The sequence below is a fragment of the Eptatretus burgeri genome, chromosome 13 (genome assembly GCF_056783735.1).
Source record: "Eptatretus burgeri isolate ZD-2024b chromosome 13, Ebu_testis_v1, whole genome shotgun sequence".
Classification (NCBI taxonomy): Eukaryota; Metazoa; Chordata; class Myxini; order Myxiniformes; family Myxinidae; genus Eptatretus; species Eptatretus burgeri.
Window position 1 is genome coordinate 15,742,734 of NC_140973.1, and position 19,182 is coordinate 15,761,915.

General features: G+C 43.9%; 1 protein-coding gene across 5 annotated transcripts in view; it reads left to right on the plus strand.

The window, feature by feature from the left end:
- The first annotated feature begins 476 nt into the window (after positions 1-476).
- The window catches only part of LOC147013920 (paired box protein Pax-1-like), a 54,172-nt gene continuing 35,466 nt past the window's right edge, over positions 477-19,182 (plus strand). Inside the window, exons 1-4 of one of the 5 annotated variants that reach the window (XM_085851287.1) lie at positions 477-734; positions 2,017-2,646; positions 7,167-7,306; positions 9,655-9,895. In XM_085851287.1, coding sequence (XP_085707413.1) covers positions 731-734; positions 2,017-2,646; positions 7,167-7,306; positions 9,655-9,895 — 1,015 coding nt within the window. In that variant the 5' untranslated portion in view covers positions 477-730. The remainder of the gene's footprint in view (positions 735-2,016; positions 2,647-7,166; positions 7,307-9,654; positions 9,896-19,182) is intronic. The other 4 variants (XM_085851289.1, XM_085851291.1, XM_085851288.1 and 1 more) reach the window with 4 other exon arrangements.

Genomic DNA, 19,182 nt, shown 5'->3' on the forward strand with positions numbered 1-19,182 from the left:
ATGACATTTCAAAAATTTATTGGGCCTGATATGTTCTTTTGGATCAGGCATTATGTGGTGGAGGTATGCGCTCTAGTGAGTGCCCTTCTCGTTTAGAGTGTGTTTGTAGATTGTCCCATATACTCGTTAATTCCCCTTTTTACACACAATTCCCCTCGAAGAAGCAACAATCGCGACCGTGAGTTGAGAAACGCATGCCGTGCATCTCCATATTGTAAGTTCCCTTTCGGGTGGGTTATTTGATGGCAGTTTTTCTCTCTCACGAATAATATCAGCAACTTCCATAAGTTGCGTGTAAGATGCCACTGTGGCATCTACGCACGATACGACGGCTGCACACACTTACTGCCCACACCGAGACGTTCGGTTTCAGATGGGACGGTACGCGGCGCGAACTCGCAGTAAACGCGCCTCAGCCAATGAACGATGGGTAAAGGGGTCATGGGCGTGTTTGAAGCAGACGTAGGCGTGTGAGAAAAATGAGAGCCCGGAGACCATTTTAGGCCGGCGGAGGAGTCATTTTGCGAATTGCGAAATGCGACGCAGCAACCGGCGTGGCGATACAGCTACATGAAAGATCCGCGTAGCGGGAATCAGCGAGCGCGGCCCGGCCCGCGCGACCAGGCGCCGCGTCCGCCTCGCTCGGTTCAGGACTCTCAAAAGTAGTGCACATCTGCAAGTGGAAAAAGAGCGACAGAGTGCGTACAAGTGTGACCGACGGGGCTTTGCGATGGGTAAGGATGACCGCTCGCGCCGCTTTGCGTCCAACCGCGTATAAAGACTTCGAATCGGACTTGTGGCGATATCAAGTCATTCGTATAAACGACACAAATTACTATCTTGCAGTTACCGAGCTAGTAGTATTGTTCTTCAATCTGTGGAGGAAATTTCATGGGGTTATAATTGAGTCTGCGTATTATAATAACGATTGCTCTCAGGATGTGTAATCGCTCGATCAACAAACTGCGATGAATTCGAGTCGTGTTGTTTTGCATTCGATTTTTCTTTGTGAAATAATTACCTATTTTAAGAGAAACAATTTATGGGTCCATTCAGATGTTTATCTGAATTTACTGACCATGTGGAGTTTCCTGTTCTTGTTTTTTGAACTTTATTTTAAATGTGTTTGTCTATTTATTCCCGAGTGAGAGACGACGTTAAGCCGAGTTTGTTATGTCACCTTCCAACGTATTATCCAAATTGTAATTCATTGCTATTGTCGATTTGTTTGTGGTATAGTCCATTTTGTGCTTCGTACAATCACTCACTATTTTTTTTTGGGGGGGGGGAGGGGAATGAAGCATTTACATTTTTTATCCTAACAATGACCGGGAATATTAAACATAAAGTTGAGTTTCAAGTACTCTTATCATGTGCAGGTGAAAGATGTTCCACATTTTCGACATTTAACAAATATGACGTAGACACACACACACACATATATATATATATATATATATATATATATATATATATATATATATATATATATATATATATATATATATATATGTCACATGATTGCTTTGCTCCTGGAAAATTTCAAGATTATTCCATAAATCGCTTTCTTGTGTTGCGAACACGCACAATGAAAATTCATGTAAAATGTTCTGACGTCATTGCTTAGCCCCCCCCCCCTCTTTGTTAATGCTACATGCACGATGTATTGAGAATTGTGACGACGTTTCCTTTGTCCACATCACCATGGCTATCCACCTCCACCAACCTTCTGCGTCATATTTTGTTCCGACAATGTGATGGACATTGTGTAAGCTAATTAACTTCAACATTATGTAACTATCCAAAGTTGTGTTGTTCTTATGTAGTCGAAATAAATACAACGTTATAGTTTATCACGAAAGATACGTAAGTCGTGTATGATAACTTCACAAAGTTTACAAACATATACTTGTATGTGCAATGTGCATATAACAGCACAAAGGAACGAAATAGAAAAATGCGAGTGAGGGATGAAATGTAATGCGTGACAACCTTTAATTACCTGTGAATGAACAGACCAGACGTTTGGCGAGGTGAATCAGCTGGGCGGTGTGTTTGTGAATGGACGACCCCTACCCAACGCCATCCGAATCCGCATCGTGGAACTGGCTCAGCTTGGGATCCGTCCTTGCGACATCAGCCGCCAGCTGAGGGTTTCGCACGGATGCGTGTCCAAAATCCTAGCACGCTACAACGAGACTGGCTCCATCCTCCCGGGGGCCATTGGTGGCAGCAAGCCCCGCGTAACCACGCCGACTGTGGTCAATCACATCCGGGAGTACAAGCAGCGCGACCCGGGCATCTTCGCCTGGGAAATTCGGGACAAATTGCTGGCCGACGGTGTTTGCGATAAATACAACGTACCATCCGTGAGCTCGATCAGCCGCATCCTGCGAAATAAGATCGGGTTCCTCCCGCAACAGAGCCAGTTTGATGCCATAAAGCAATCAAACGTGTCGTTGTCGGTGCAGCCCGCGATTCCTTACAACTCCATCTACGCGTACCCAGGGCCCATGACTTCCAAGGTGCCGAGTCCGGCGTGCAGTGTGCCAGGGGTTGGAGTGGGTGTCGGTCCCATGTGTATCCCACGTTGGCCTTCGTCGCACTCGGTCACCGACATCCTCGGTTACCGCTCCGCGCTCCAAGGTGATTCAACGCACTGGGGTTTATAACCTGCTGGACACCATCACATGCATGACTATTTCACATTTCTTTGTCATCGAAACAATCACGATATATCTGTAGAACAATTAATTTGATGAAATCTGCTTTTCTCAAATCTTAGTGGAGGATCCATAAAGCCTACAATACGCACAAGACTTGAGATATCATTCTATATTTTGTATAATGCAAAGTTTCATCAAATGGAATCTTATATATACTGATACCGTAAGATTTGTAATGAAAAAAACAGCAAGTTGTTTGGAGATAAATAGACCATGATACACAGTAAATAGTCGATATGTATATATATATATATATATATATATATATATATATATATATATATATATATATATATATATATATATATATATATATATATATATATATATATATATATATATATATATATATATCTGGGAAGGCAATGGAATCGCAATTCCAGAGCGTCGGTGCTGCTGAAGCAGTTTCTTGACAAGGGTTATTCTGGGTGGTTTACCTTTGTCTTCCCTCCATTGTTTATCCATGCTCTATCCTATTAAAAGTCGAGCAAGGAAGCAGCACAAGCAATAAAAAAATTATTTCTATGACTTGGCTGAGGTTTAAACCATCAACCTCCCAAACTCAGAGCGGATGCTCGAACAATTACGCTGCCGAGTTTGGTGTACATATAAAATGTATCAAGACCCAATCATGTCTCTCACCTGTAATTGGAGGGAATAACCAATCGGCTCTCACCTCATGAATTACCCCAGGTGACTCGGATTATCAAATAAATTACCTGCCATGCTCTTCCGGCCAAAGAAAGCTGCATAAAGCAACCAAGAGAAGCTTCGCAAGGTAAGTCCATTGCTGCTTCAAACCCTACACAGGTTCCTCAACAGCTGCAGCAATCACAAGTGGTACATACTTGAGAATCCCAATGCTGCACGTCCCCCTCAGCCGTTGTACCAGATTCATCACTTGTTCGCGAATCATCAGCGACAGCATAGACAAACGCATACCACCGAGGCTACCAAGTTTATACCTTGTGCAATACGTGATTTAAGTGTTGTTATCTCCACCACCAAATATGGAGGGGGTTATGTTTTCATCTGTCTGTTTGTTTGTGAGCAGGATATCTCAAACAGTTTTATGGATGGATTTGGACGAAATTTGGTGGCCAGGTTGAGTGTGTGACAACGACGAATTGATTAGATTTTGGTGAAGATCCGGTTCCGAATCCGGATATTATAATTTTTTGCAAGTGATCCTTCATCTTTGAGAGAAAAGGCCAAAATGATAGATAACATGACATCTCAAAAAGTTATGGACTGATTCGGATGAAACTTACTGGTGGACAGGTTGCGTGTGTGACAAGGACAGATTGTTATAATTGAAAGATGGGGCTTAAAACAACATATTGCATGATATTTCAAAAACTGGTGGATAGATTATGATAAATCTTGGTGAATGAGTTGGGTTTGTGACAAGAACAAGCCGATTCGATTTTGGATGAGGTCCGGATGTAGATCTGGCCGATCAGTGGGATACAAAGAAACCTGGTGTTGGCTTAACACTTGAGGCAGCTGGCTTAAGATCTTATGGTCTTGAGTTTGAGCCATTGTCGGGCCGTTGAAATAACACCAGTGGGTCGACTCAGCCTGCCACCCTTCCGAGGTCGGCGAAATGAGAATCAGCTCACTGATAACAGGGGCACTGCATCAGTGGCACAGCTGCGCTTCCAGAAAGTGATGCAACCAGCAGCCAAAGGCTACATACGAAACAACAACAGCAGTGGGATACAAAACAAACTGTTCAGCCTGGCGGAGGTATGCGCTCTACCGAGTACCGTTCTAGTTATTCATATGTTGACTGCTAATGTCACTGCAGCTTGGGATCCGTCCTTGCGACATCAGGGGATTCTTAACATACACCTACTCATGCTAACTGATTGGCTACCCAACTTAATGTCTATCCGGAGGTGACACATTTTGAGGGCACACACACACTGTCCATCCGAGGGCACTGGGATGCAAACCCTGCTTCGGAAGCACAAATCTGACAGTTTATAGTCGGGTTGAGAATCAAATCCAAGCAAGACAGCTCAAAGCTAAGTGCATACTCTCTACACCATTCCATCGGAATATATATATATATATATATATATATATATATATATATATATATATATATAACAAGAAACTGCCACATTTTGGAAACATCACCTGTGCAGAAAACAAAACCCTGGAGAAGTCAACCATTCTTGGTATGGTTGAGGGAAAAAGAGAAGATGCAGACCTTGTATGCATTGGATGGATGGGGTAAAGGCTGCAACTAAGCTGGCTCTGCCAGAGCTTCGGGAAGCTGTGTAGGATAGGGATGTTTGGAGAAATCTGATCATGAATGTCACCAGAGTCAGACGCAATGTGATGGAATTGGATAACTCGATTATATATATGTGTGTGTGTGTATGTATGTATATATATGTATATGTATATATATATATATATATATATATATATATATATATATATATATATATATATATATATATATGTGTAGGGGATTCCTTCATTATCCAACCTGAGTGAACGCCGTGACGTTACCGTCCTGATGCCATGACTGCAGCCCTTGAAGGGCTTCTTGCAACGTGAACAGAGATGTTAAAATCAAATACTGTCACCAAGTAGATGAAAAGCGAAGTAACTGAGTAGTTTCGCCCTAATTCGGGCTCATCAGGGCAACACGTTGCTGCTTCACGTAGTTGTGACTGAAGCCTTTTGGCTTTATATATGAGTGATGGATAGATCCCGAACTGTAATTGGTGAGGGTGCCAGATTGAGTCTGATCACAGCTATTGCTGCATGATCGGAGAATAACAAGTGCCCTCTGCCACACGGACACGTTATTCTCCCCCACCGATCACAACCAGGAGGTATCACTGTATTTGCTTTCGGAAATTGTGGTGGTGGGAATTCTTTCCTTGATTCTCCAACCTGGGCGAAAGCTGGGACATTACAGTCCCGACGAAGATGCATATACATGTATAATGGGAGATCATTAAGTGGTAAAAGAATTAACAAAATCTTTATTATTTTTCTCCAATATTTACTATATAATTTTAAATGAATTTTTCCACATAATTTATTTCATTTCTGTTTCTTAATACAGAAGTACATGCTCATAAATCAACACACCCGACAAGGATCAACATAAACTATACATTTAGAACAATTTTAACTTTGTATGTCTATGTTAGGCCACAGAAGTACGTACTGATCCTTGATCAAACTGAGCTGTAGGGGTTGTAGCTGGGTTGTAGTTTTGTTCAAAAAGTGTGTGTGTGTGTGTGCGTGTGTGTGTGTGTGTGTGTGTGTGTGTGTGTGTGTGTGTGTGTGTGTGTGTGTGTGTGTGTGTGTGTGTGTGTGTGTGTGTGTGTGTGCGTGCATGCGTGCGTGCGTGTAATATGTCTGTTATCGGAACAGCATTTGTTGCACTTGCTATACATCATATAATAACTACATATGTTGTTACTAAATAACATATAACAGCTATATATGATATAACAAGTAAATATATCTATATATACATAGCTTGATGAGTGTTCAAAAAGTTTCACGATTGGGAATATATCTCAAAAAAGGTCAAGAAATGCAAACTTTAATATTTTCCAACGGGGAATCAGGTTTAATGAATAAGAGAGTAAATTAATGCTTTAAAAAAAAAATCTATACGTACATGAAAACCGTTATACATATAATATTTTGGATTGTTGTATTTCTTTTGTAGATCCTTTTGAATGCCTCGTGTACATAATAACAACACATGGTCAATAACTATTACTATATATGGTGTCTAACCACATGTGGTAAAGCGAGTACACACGGGTAACTCTAGAAGGTATATAACACGATAAAATATTGTGTCTGTAGCAATTGTTTGGATATTTTAAGCTTTTTGTGAAATAATTCCTTGTTTTGAAAATTCTGAAGTACAGTATATAAAATCTTCACTAATGTCTCATGATGTTTGAAAGCCAATTCTCAATGCTTATTTACAACAGGCCAGACATAAGCGAGAGACTGACGGGACGTCATTTCCTCCATGATTTATAGCATCTGTCCTGGCATGGCTCCCAATAATTGCAAGAAGTTCCTGTAAAAAATATTCTACTTTGTGTGCACATGGGGCTGGGTGACAATTATGTTAAACTTCAAACTGAACAGTTATTGCAATATTTATTATCATCATCATAATTATTATTTATGAGTCTTCTTTAACAATCATATATATATATATATATTTTTTTTTTAAACGTGTAATCTCAAAGTATGTTGCCAGAGGTGTTTCATGAAATTTTATGTTGGGGAAATAAAATAATATGCGCAACTAGCGTACCATCTAAAATACACCACATATAAGTGTAACACCTCAAACGATTTGTGTTATCGTTAAAAGAGATGTACAGGGTAATATGGTATTCTTATTCTTCGTCCCCTCAATCTGCATGCTTCACTCAGCCATGGGGGAGTCTGCCGCATACCCCACCAAGATGGAAGACTGGACTTCCATGAGCCGAGCAGCCTTCGCAGGGGGCTGTGCCGCAAGTGCTTTACCTGAAAAGGCGACTCCACTCGAGCCACAGCTCAAGTACACGCAGGTGCGCTGTACACACACCATACTTGGTGGATATTTATGCCGACCACATACGCAGCCTTCATGCATATTGTGCGGAATCCAATATGCACCTACGCACCTGTACTTAATTGCATTTGGATTATCCTATAGACAATTTGGTGACTTGTACATTTATAGGAGGATACTTTGTAAAATTGAAAAGCATCATATGCTTATATAAAAAGTCATTTTTACGCACACAAGATAAACTACAACGGCACTCAGTAGAGCACATACCTCTGCCAGGGTGAACAGTTTACATTTTGTATCCCACTGATAGGCCGGATCTGGATCCGGACCTGAACCAGAATCTAATCAGCTTGTTCTTGTCAACTACCCAACTCATTCACCAAGTTTTGTCAAAACTCACCCACAACTTTTTGAAATATCATGCCATATATCGTTTTTGGCCCGATCTTTCAATAGCGAAGAACCACTTGGAAATTAAAAACATTCTCTGATTCGGATCTTCACCAAAATCTCATCAATTCGTCCTTGCCACATACCCAACCTGTCTTCCAAATTTCGTCCGAATCCTTCCGTAACATTTTGTGATATCCTGCTCACAAACAAACAGACAGGATTGAAAACATAACCTCCATCCACCTTCGGTGGCGGAGGTAACGAGGTGCAACCGGACAGGACAGATTCACACTTGTGAAACCCACGGGTGGAAAATTCTCGAACCCCTTTGGGTACACAGCACACTGTTTACCGGTAAACAACCTGGCAGCGGAGCACTCTGCCGGGTTATCGAGTTTGAGCTCGATCTTTTCAGTCAAATAAATAGGTTTCCTGCATGTCAACCAGAATTGAAATAATTATTGGACGCCATAAGGCAATGCATGACATCATCGATGCTTGCATGGTTAATAGCCAGGGATAAAGAAAAAAAAAAGAAGAAAAAAAAAAGTAATTTATACTGAAAGGTTAATAGATTTTTGGAAACATAATGCATAAGCTACTTTAAAACATGCAAATGTAACAATCTCATTCTCAGCCTGCTTTGTGAGTATTTCGGTTTTGGTCACTGATGACATTGCCACCCACGAACATAGTCCTTGTAGTCGTGGCGTTTCTTTTGCACTCCAGGGAGTGAGGTTCATCTCGGAAATTTTATAACACAAAAGCTGTTTTGGAAATAAAAACCAGTTTATATATATATATATATATATATATATATATATATATATATATATATATATATATATATATATATATATATATATATATATATATATATATATATATATATATATATATATATATATATATATATATATATATATATATATATATATATAGTCCTGCCCCACAAAATGACCAACCCACGCTGTCAAATACATGACGACTTATGAGAATCATTACAAATTTGATGAGATGTACGAGGTGCATTCAAAAGGTTCTCAGAACAAAAAACACCAACGTTGTTTTTTTTGTTTCTTGGTTTCAATCCATAAGTATCTACAATTAGGAACACTTTTGTTTCATGGACTATTGTGAGTATTTCGTTGTGGGGACTTCTTGAATGGTCCTCGTATTTTGCGGAATATGTTGAAGTCCTTCATAACATCTATCTTGGATTATGTCTCCACTGTTTCCGAATGAATTATACAGTATTGGTTTTAAATTGTGGCCTGTGAGGTATAAACAAAGGGTATAAACGGATGCGTATTCAAATTATGGTTTTAGAGTAATAAAAATTATCGATGCAATGCTGGGTTCGTGCAGGAGTCGCCCTATAATGGAAGGATCCAGTGCTTTGCCTCCGTGTTCGACGTACCGGTGTACCGACCTTTCACCCAAAAACTATAACACGGTTGAGAGAAAAACAAAATTTCGGCATCTTTCTTCTTTCTTCCTTTGTTTTCCATTATCTCTTTCCTTTTTGTCCTCCACTTCCACAGACTCCTATGTCCGAGACAGTGTGTGGACAAAGGATTTGGTGAAACTGAATCCGTCGTTCATTGTTATCTCCGTATCGAGACCATCAGTTTTACATTTGCAGGAACAATTTGAATGAATTACAAAAAAAATACTTTTAAATGGACGAGTTGAATGCATTTTGTAATTAATCATGCCATGTATAGCATATGTTGCCTGTGTTGTTGATAAGTAAAGAATGCTTTAAAAAAAACTTTTCACAGTGCACAATGTACATAGAATATATATTATCTGATGTCATCACTGGGCCACCATGTATATTATCGCTGTGCTTATGGCAGATGACTATATGTTGTATGAGGCAGTGAAGTTGGTGCTAAATTTTGCTGATAATCGATTTCTACGGAGCCCGTACAGTGGTGCGGAGTGATACGTTTGACCCTGCAGGGACCCAGTGCCCTCCCTGCCGTCACAACCTTCGTGTCACCGTCCAATGCACGCCCTTACGCCTGTGCCCAGGCACACGTTTCTGCGTATGTGCCGTACGGCGCCTCCGGGTCCCTCATGGCTGCCGAAGCGCCCGCCTGGTCGGCGCAAGGGGTCGGGATCGGCAGGATTCCCACACATCCGGGTGAACTGACGGCAGGTCTGACTGGACTACGTTTCAGGACGTCGTCTGCGAGGGAAGGTAAGAAGAAGGGAATGAATTGTGATGGGAGGAGTAGGGTGAGTAAGGATAGTGGTTGCTAATGGGTGGTGGTATGAAAGTTATGGGTTGGGGGAGGGAGGCGGTGGATGGTGCAGAGTTATGATTTTACATGAAACTTAAAAGTATTACCAGGTACAAGTGGTAAAAAGGAAATGATTCAAATTTTCCACAAAACTAACAATCATGTGTAAACAATGAGTATTAATCGACTGTGGAACACAGTACTGAGACTAAACTGATCAACTGGATAGCTTAGCGGCCTTGTTATCGTGATTGTAAATAGGGGATGAAATTGCACTTGTTTTTCTGTGTAATTAATTCACTTGCATACAGTTGTTGAGGTAAATCCATTGTGATGTGTCATATATGAAGGTAGATGAGGTACGTTTGATTATAATGCGTGATATACGAAGGTTGATGACTAAGCCTGTGATGTAGCACAAAAGTAGACAAACAAGTTAAGGTAATGTCTGTTAGATTAAAAGAATAGAATTGTTTGCTAAAATATGTTCAGCAATTGTTTATTTTTTTTTTAACTAGGTAATTATGTCAATTGCTTTTTTATTGTCGGGCCACAAACTTACTGATCAGCCCTTGTGTTTTGATATAGATGACATGACTCTTGAGGAGTAAATTCATTCATGATGCCAACATTTTCAAAAGCAGATGATAGAATTATACACATTATAGCGACATAAATAACAGAATGTGTTTTTACAGCCAAAGGAAAATCCAGTCTTGAGAATCATACGATGTGAACATTCTTGTTTTGAATATATCTATCTATGTCCACAAATTTTCCAAATTCAAACCGTAATAAAAACCAATTAAAAGAGATCCAATGATGCCGTTTGCTGCACGTGAAAGAACATTTCTCCAAGTTTTGTTGTCACGATTGGTCAAGATCATCATCTGAATCCGAATGGAATGATGGAGACTGTGCTTGAACGAATCACAAATGTGTTCAACATCCTCACCACTTGTGCTTGGTCAGCCTGCCCCCTTCCTCTGCAAGAGGATAACAGTCTCTATCAACTTTTTGTGCCACTCACGAGTCGTTTTTCTCTGGTGGCTTCCTTCCATCGGGCATCCTGAGGATTCTTTGAGCCTGTACAGCTGATTTGGTCTCTATAAACCAGACACCAAAATGCACTTTTTCTTGTGGGGATGCCATTTTTAGTTAATGTGATGTCATGTGTCACAGTCGACACCTGGAAATGGAAAAAAAAGGTCAACAAAACTTGATCAAATGTTCTTCCACATGCAGCAAGCCGCATCATTGTGTTCCAATTAATAATTTTTTTTATTATGGTTTTAATTTGGAACAGTATTTGTGGACACCCTGTGTATTTTTGTATTATATGGGTGACACATTTTATCATTTCAGGAATTACACCACGATCAATGTGTACATAATATATAACATATTACACTGTATGTATACACAACATGGCCAAAAGTATGTGCACACCTGCTCGTCCAACATCTCATTCCAAAATCATGGGCATTAACATGGAGTTGGTCCCCTTTTGCTGCTACAACAGCCTCCTCTCTTCTGGGAAGGCTTTGCACGAGATGTTGGAACATTGCTGCGGGGATTTGCTTCCATTCAGCCACAGGACCATTAGTGAGGTCGGGCACTGATGTTGGGTTATTAGGTCTGGCTCGCAGTCGGCGTTCCAATTCATCCCAAAGGTGTTCTATGGGGTTGAGGTCAGGGCTCTGTGCGGGCCAGTCAATTTCTTCCACACCGATCTCGACAGACCATTTCTGTATGGACTTTGCTTTGTGCACGGCGGCATTGTCATGCTGAAACAGGAAAGGGCCTTCCCCAAACTGGTGCTTCCAAGTTGGAAGCACAGAATTGTCTAGTATGTCATTTTATGCTGTGACGTTAAGATTTACCTTCACTGGAACTAAGGGGCCGAGCTCGAACCATGAAAAACAGCCCCAGAACATTATTCCTCCTCCACCAAACTTTACAGTTGGTACTATGCATTCCGGCAGGTCGTGTGCTCCTTGCATCCGCCAAACCCAGATTCGTCTGCTGGACTACCAGATGGTGAAGCATGATTCATCATTCCAGAGAACACATTTCCACTACTCCAGAGTCCAATGGCAGTGAGCTTTACACCACTCCAGCCGACACTTGGCATTGCGCATGGTGATCTTAAGCTTGTGTGCGGCTGCTCGGCCATGGAAACCGATTTCATGCAGTTCTCGACGAACAGTGCTTGTGCTGACGATGCTTCCAGAGTCAGTTTGGAACTCGGTAGTGAATGTTGCAACCGACAACAGACTATTTTTCCACACGACACACTTCAGCACTCGGCGGTCCCATTCTGTGAACTTGTGTGGCTCCGAGACGTTTCCACTTCACAAAAACAGCACTTACAGTTGACCGGGGCAGATCTAGCAGGGCAGAAATTTGATGAATTGACCCGTTGGAAAGGTGGAATTCTATGACGGTGCCACATTGAAAGTCAATGAGCTCTTCCGTATGGCCCATTCGACTGCCAATGTTTATCTATGAACATTGAACGGCTGTGTACTTGATTTTATACACCTGTCAGCAATGGTTATGGCTGAAATAGCCACATCCACTAATTAGAAGGGGTGTCCACATACCTTTGGCCATGTAATGTATATGTATTACATATTACATATATATATATATTTATGATAAATATTTATTTTATAAAAATACATATGTTATAGATATATATTATATATTTCATGTCTAAAAATAATCATATATATATATATTTTTTATATATTCCATCCATCGGGACCAGACTCTGTGCAAAGCATTGGTGCTGCCGAAGCAGACTCCTTGGCTATTGGGCACAATCCTGGACAGGACGCCACTCCAACACAGGATACCAACAAGCTGGCACTCATTTTGCTGACCTCGGAAGGACAACAGGCAGAGTCAACCCCACCTGGTATTAATTCAACAGCCGAGGGAGATTTGAACTCTGGATCATAAGATCCCAAGCCCACTACCCTAACCATTAAACCAACACCAGGCATATACGAGGTCTGTCTAAAAAGTAACGGGACTGACTTCACAGAAATTTTTTTCCAAATAATATATTGAAATCACAGCTTGTCCCCTTCAAAATAGTTTCCCTCCAGTCTCACACACTTGTCCATCCTCTTCTTCCACGCTTTGATGCACCCCCGGAAGGCTTCTTCTGGAATCCTCCGGAGCTCCGTCATCACGGCCCATTTGATGGCCTCCACACCAGGAAATCGGGTCCCCTTGATCACCCCCTTGAGCTTGGGGAACAGGAAAAAATCACAAGGGGCCAAGTCTGGCGAATACGGGGGTTGCTCCAGAGTTGGCACGTTCCTCTCTGCCAGAAACTGTCAGATGCTCAGGGCACTGTGAGCAGGGGCGTTGTCATAGTGGAGCACCCAGGCGTTGTTCTCCTACAGATCCCTCCTCTTGTCCCGGACTGATCTCATGAGTCGCCGGAGGATCTCCTTGGACACGTATTGATTCACTGTTTGACCTTGTGGTAGAAACTCGAAGTGGACGATTCCCTTGATGTCAAAATACGCGATAAGCATCATCTTGACCTTCAACTTTGACATCCTTGCTTTCTTTGGTCTGGTGATGCCGGACTTTTCCACTGACGACTCTGCCGTTTGGTCTCGGGATCGTATTCGAATATCCACGATTCATCGCCAGTAACGACTCTCCCGAGCAGGTCTGGATCGTCCTTGAGGCGCTCAATAATGTCTTGAAAAACAGTGTCTCTTTGCTGTTTCTGGTCCTCAGACAACAGCTTTGGGACCATCGTTGCGCACACCTTGCACATTCCAAGATTTTCAGTGATGATGCTCCAGACAGTGTCCTTGTTGATGGATCAAGTATCTCAGCAATCATCCGCACCATGAGTCGACGATCTGCACGCACCATCTGCGTCACACGCTCAATGTTGTCCGCCGTTCTGCTCGTTGAAGGTCTTCCAGACCATGGATCGTCTTCAACCTCCTCACGTCCCTCTTTGAACTTCTTGTGCCATTCAAATGCACGTGTATGTGACATTGTTTCTTCCCCGTAGACTTGCTGCAGCATTGCGAAGGATTCGGAAGGTGTTTTGCCAAACTTGGCAAGAAACTTCAGATTGGCTCTCTGCTCATGACATATAGCGCGCCAACTCAGACTAGACAACGTGTAAATCACGACCTGTAAAAAAAAAATCACACAATGAGCGCAGTCAATCATCACCAATCATATATATTGCTGGAATGTTGCGAAAGACTGTGACACAACCTGTTCATTCAAGTTGTGTAAGTGGAGCACACAGCAGGCTCAGTCCCGTTACTTTTTAGACAGACCTCGTGTGTGTATATATATATATATATATATATATATATATATATATATATATATATATATATATATATATATATATATATATATATATATATATATATATATATATATATATATTGTTGCGGCCACAGTTAAGGAGACACCAGCTTGTCACTCAGGGGGATTAATCCCGGTTGTCCTCGGTAGAGCCGGACCTGGGGCCACCACTCACAATTAACGTTGTGGGACGGTGGGTTGTTTTAAAACCACGAACTCCACCCAGTCAACCACGAGTTCCAGTGTCCACCGTGTAATTATTCCATTTAACTGGAGGTCACGTGGTTACCTGAGCGGGGAGCGCGCCCTCGGCAAAGCAGCAATGTTATCTCGATTAGATTTTAATTAGGGTGGCCGAGCGTTATAACTCTTGGTGCGTGCCGACTATTTTTGGTCAAATCTGTGGTAATTACCTCCCAGTCTAGGTTCGGACAATACGAGACCAATGGAAGGAAAGGACAAACACAGACAGGTTGGAAATCGACAAATGATTTATTAATAATAAAATAAACCAATAAAAAGAACTTCTTATTTTCTGAGGTAAATAAAGAATAAATTTCAAAGCAAAATCAATCAAAATGCCAGGAAAGAGACAAAGAGCAGATGCTTATCGGGGGTGGATGTACTTACAGCTAAACACAGACAAAGGTACCCAGCAGATCATTCGGGGGGGGGGGGGGAAGAATCGTCTCACTCATGAGAAAGTCGTCCATGAAGTGAAAATGTTCTGAAATGCATGCGTGCGTGTCACGTCCGTCGCGAGCACCCAGCTTTACCGTGCAACCTCTCGCGAACAGCCTTGAACGCCAGTCGATGTCTGGAGGACACTGAGATCGTCTGTCGCAAGTTCAGACCCTGGTATTGTTGGTGACTGACCTGTGCCTCACTTGTTGGCAGCACTGCTCACACACACACGCGCACCACACGCTCGCTTGCCCAAGCACTGGGAGGACGAATTGTCTCGTTGTTGGCACTGGTCAGACACCCACACGCGCACCACATGCTCGCTTCCTTCTCCTCTTTTGCGTGCTTACACCCGCTTCTTGCTCGCTTCTCAAGTTTACTTCTCGTTCTCTTCTCCCTCCCTGGCTTTCTTTCACCCCACTTTCTTTCGCCCACGCTTTCCTCCTCACAGTACGTACCTCCCATTCGTTTTCTATATCCGGACCATCTCCGCGGGTGCAGTCCGCCCCAAGCTCACCCCGCCCCACTTCCGCACAGTTCCCATGACGACGCATGCGCTCTAAAAAGGCGGGCATTTTAGCTCGTGAAAGAAATGTTGCTGAGGAAATATAAGGGCGGTCTTCAGAGCTCGTGAAAGAAATGTGTATAAACGTGTCTGTTGTAAAGAAAAACGCTTCCCATAAGAGAGGGGATCTATCCTTTACCCTTCTCAACGCATCACATTGAAAATCCCATTAGACATGGGGATGGGGTTAATCTGAACATGCATTGAAGGAAATAACGGTCTGAGGACCTGGATGTGTGGATGCATTCATCAGACCGGATTCTGAAATCCGTAACAATGTACATATATATATATATAAATATAATATATATATATATGTATATATATATATATATATATATATATATATATATAAATATAATATATATTGTTACGAATTTCGGCCCGCCCGGCGTGCGATCGGCTACGAAACTCAAATCGCGACCGCGTCGCCCACCAGAACGGACAATTCAGTCCTGACCCTCCTTGGAACTATCGCCAGGAGCTAGTCACAGGTGGGTCTTTCGACCAAACCACAATCGTGCCAATCGGCCACCCGCGCAGGATAGGGTTGTTCGCCAAACTCGACCTACCTAAGTACCTGCGCGGGTAGTTAACCGGGCGATCGTACCTCACCGCTAGCCGGCCTAGGACACGAACCGCTTAAGCGGCCCGTTCCATGCTTCAGTGATAACCGAGTGGTGTTATCGCTGGCCCCGACGGACGTGCTTACACCCTTCTACCAATTCCTTCCGTGATGCAGGATGGAACTTTCAAACAAAGGAAAGGACGCAACGAAACGGGAAACAGTTCGACAAGCACATTTATTCCACACTCGGACAAGGCAAGCACGTATTCACAGCCATACAGTCAGAATGCATGAAAAAACAGTCAAAGCAATGAAAGCAGGAATTACAACCGACTACAAGCAAAGGTTTATTTACATGCACTTAAACAGTTTCTACTTTACAAAATATGGTGCCACAACACGCATTCACACAAAAGCAAAGGAAAGACCCCCTCAAAGGCAAGGGAGTCAGACTGGGCCCGTGGGCCTAATGCATGTGGAAGCTGGATGAGCGCCCAGGTCCAGGAGACCGAAGGGTCCTACCCGTGCCCTCGTGGCGCGATGGCGGGCAAGCCGCAATGTCAGCGAAGCTGCACCTGGCTTCGTGCCCCTGGCGGGGTCGGCGAGCTCTCTCCGGCGCTCCCCGTCTGCCTTTTCCGTCGGCTTCGAGCTCCGTCTCCCGACTCGACTGCTCTGCCGACACTACAGACTTGACTTCGTCTCCCGACACTCCGCCGCTGCCACTCCAATGCTCCCACTTGGTTCTCTGCCGACGCACTGCGCAACTTGACTTCCCGCTAGCTCGCGCTTATATAACCCGGGGGAGGGGCGTATATGTAAATTTCTGGATCACAGCGGGTTCGGAGGCGGGGCTATACTACCCGATGCTCGGTCATTGGATGGATGAAAAGGGGGCGTGAAGCATTCCTGATCCGCTTTTTGGGGCGAAAGGAACGCATTCACAGCGGGTTCGAAGGCGGGGCTATACTACCCAATGCTCGGTCATTGGATGGATGAAAAGGGGGCGTGAAGCATTCCTGGTCCGCTTTTCGGGGCGAAAGGAACGCATTCACAGCCCATGGCACGACGTATGGTAGAAAGGCGGAGGTGGTGGGAGTTTGGTTTTTGGCGGGCGTCGTTTGAGAATGGCGGTGAAGCGATGTTTGCGGGATGGAGTTGTGGAGGTAAAGAGGCGAAGGTGGTGGTGTTTGAGTTGTTGGGGGATTATTGGTCCAAAATAATGACAGAGAAAAGAAAAACGGCTAACTCAAAGGATCGCATTCTGGTGAACGCGGAAATTCCCTTTAAACAACGGTGGGGAAATCTAACTACACAATTACTTATCGTCATAACTGATCTAAGGACCCTTTATGGTGTATTGCGAATTTCCACAGCCGTAACACTACCCCCTCCCCTTTTTACAGACTCGTCCTGAGTCGCCGAATTTTCGAGTGCCATCATGTGCAAGTTCTCCCCTAATACGTTTTACCTTCGGATCCCTGAGTGCGACAGTGTATTCGTGTCCCCAAAATAAATAACCTATGGGCTGAGTAACTAACTAAACAAACCCATTCATACGGACGACTTAAATAAATTGTCGGCGCTAAGACAAACATGCGGGGGGCGCAAAACACATTTACAATACACAACTTAACAACTTAACTTTCAAAATTTACACTAACCATGGCCCAGGATCGATGGACTCTGCAAAGAGAAAAAGTTAGCAGGGAGCCAGGCTGCTCGCATGCAGTCTCTGATGGCAAGGTGGGCAGGCAAGGCAGGGCAAAACAGGGCTGCTGTAGCAACCAGCCGGCAGATGACCGAACAGCACAGGCTTTGAAGCAAAACAACTGCAGACGATCCGGCCGGCACAGGCCTTGCAGTAACACAGCCAGCCGATGAAGTTGGCCAGCCTTTGCCTTGAAATGGAGGTTGGTGGAGGGAGTGCGGTGGTGCTGGCCACTCGGAAGGTGGGCTCGGACCTACCTACTGTCTCCCTCCCAACCTATCGCCTTTGCCTGTCTCTGTCCATACCCACTCCCTTAATTTGTCAAAACCCAATTTAGCCCCAACTTATTTATTTTTGTTTTTATTTTTATTTTTTACTTCCCTCCTATAAATCGTCTGCTAACCCCCTTTATCATCCTTGTTCGGCTAACCTATCGTCTCCTAGCCTACTCCCAACCCCTACGTTCCCTTCACCGGGGGGGGGGGAATAAGGGAGAGCTAGCGTCCTGTGTCAAGGCCCAATTCAAGCCTCAGAATGGCCTCCTCAGATTTCAGCGATCTTTACCCAAGGTGGGTCCAGCGGCCCACAACGAGAGCGAAGGGATGGATGGTGCGGAGGGGTACACTTCCTAATCTACCCCAGGGCTTTCAACAAGCGCCTCTCGCTTAAACTATCGGTTCGAACAACCAATATTCCCGTCGCCTGTGTTGGTGTCGTCACAATTTTGGGCCTTGCCCCCCAATTTTCCTCCCGTGTCCTCACACGGTCTCATGGCTGGGACGCGTGACTCCCTTGGCAGGAACTACCCTCTGCCGACTCTCCGACGATGGCACCACCGGGCACTACACTGCCTCCGAACCTACCAGCTCCCTAAAAACGGGGAGTACCCTCCTTGGCAACTCCCCCTCGATTTCCACATGGCGTGTTGGCGCCCCGGGTCCCTTTCCGAGGGTCGCCCGTGCCCAGTACACTGCCCCCATGGCATTTGGCGCCACGGGCCCCGCATCATGCAGGCCACCCGTGTCCACTACGCTATCCTAGCCCCCCATGGACCCTTGGCCTACCGCGGCCGACTTGCCCGGTGCCCGGGGTACCCACTCAACGATACTCACCGCTCGTAGCCACGCTCCCAGCCCGTTAACAGGGCTCCTGCACCCCTCCAAATGGGTATCGAGCCTACACTCCCACCAACAACAAAACGACCTCCATTTTTGTCAATAGAACTAACCCCCTGACTCACTTTACACTGACCCCGGGGTCCCCTGGGCGGGAATCACTCCTCCCCCCAATCACTCATTGCACAATCACTCCATACACTCAGGCCTGCTGGCCTCACTCACTCATCATGTTTCCTTCC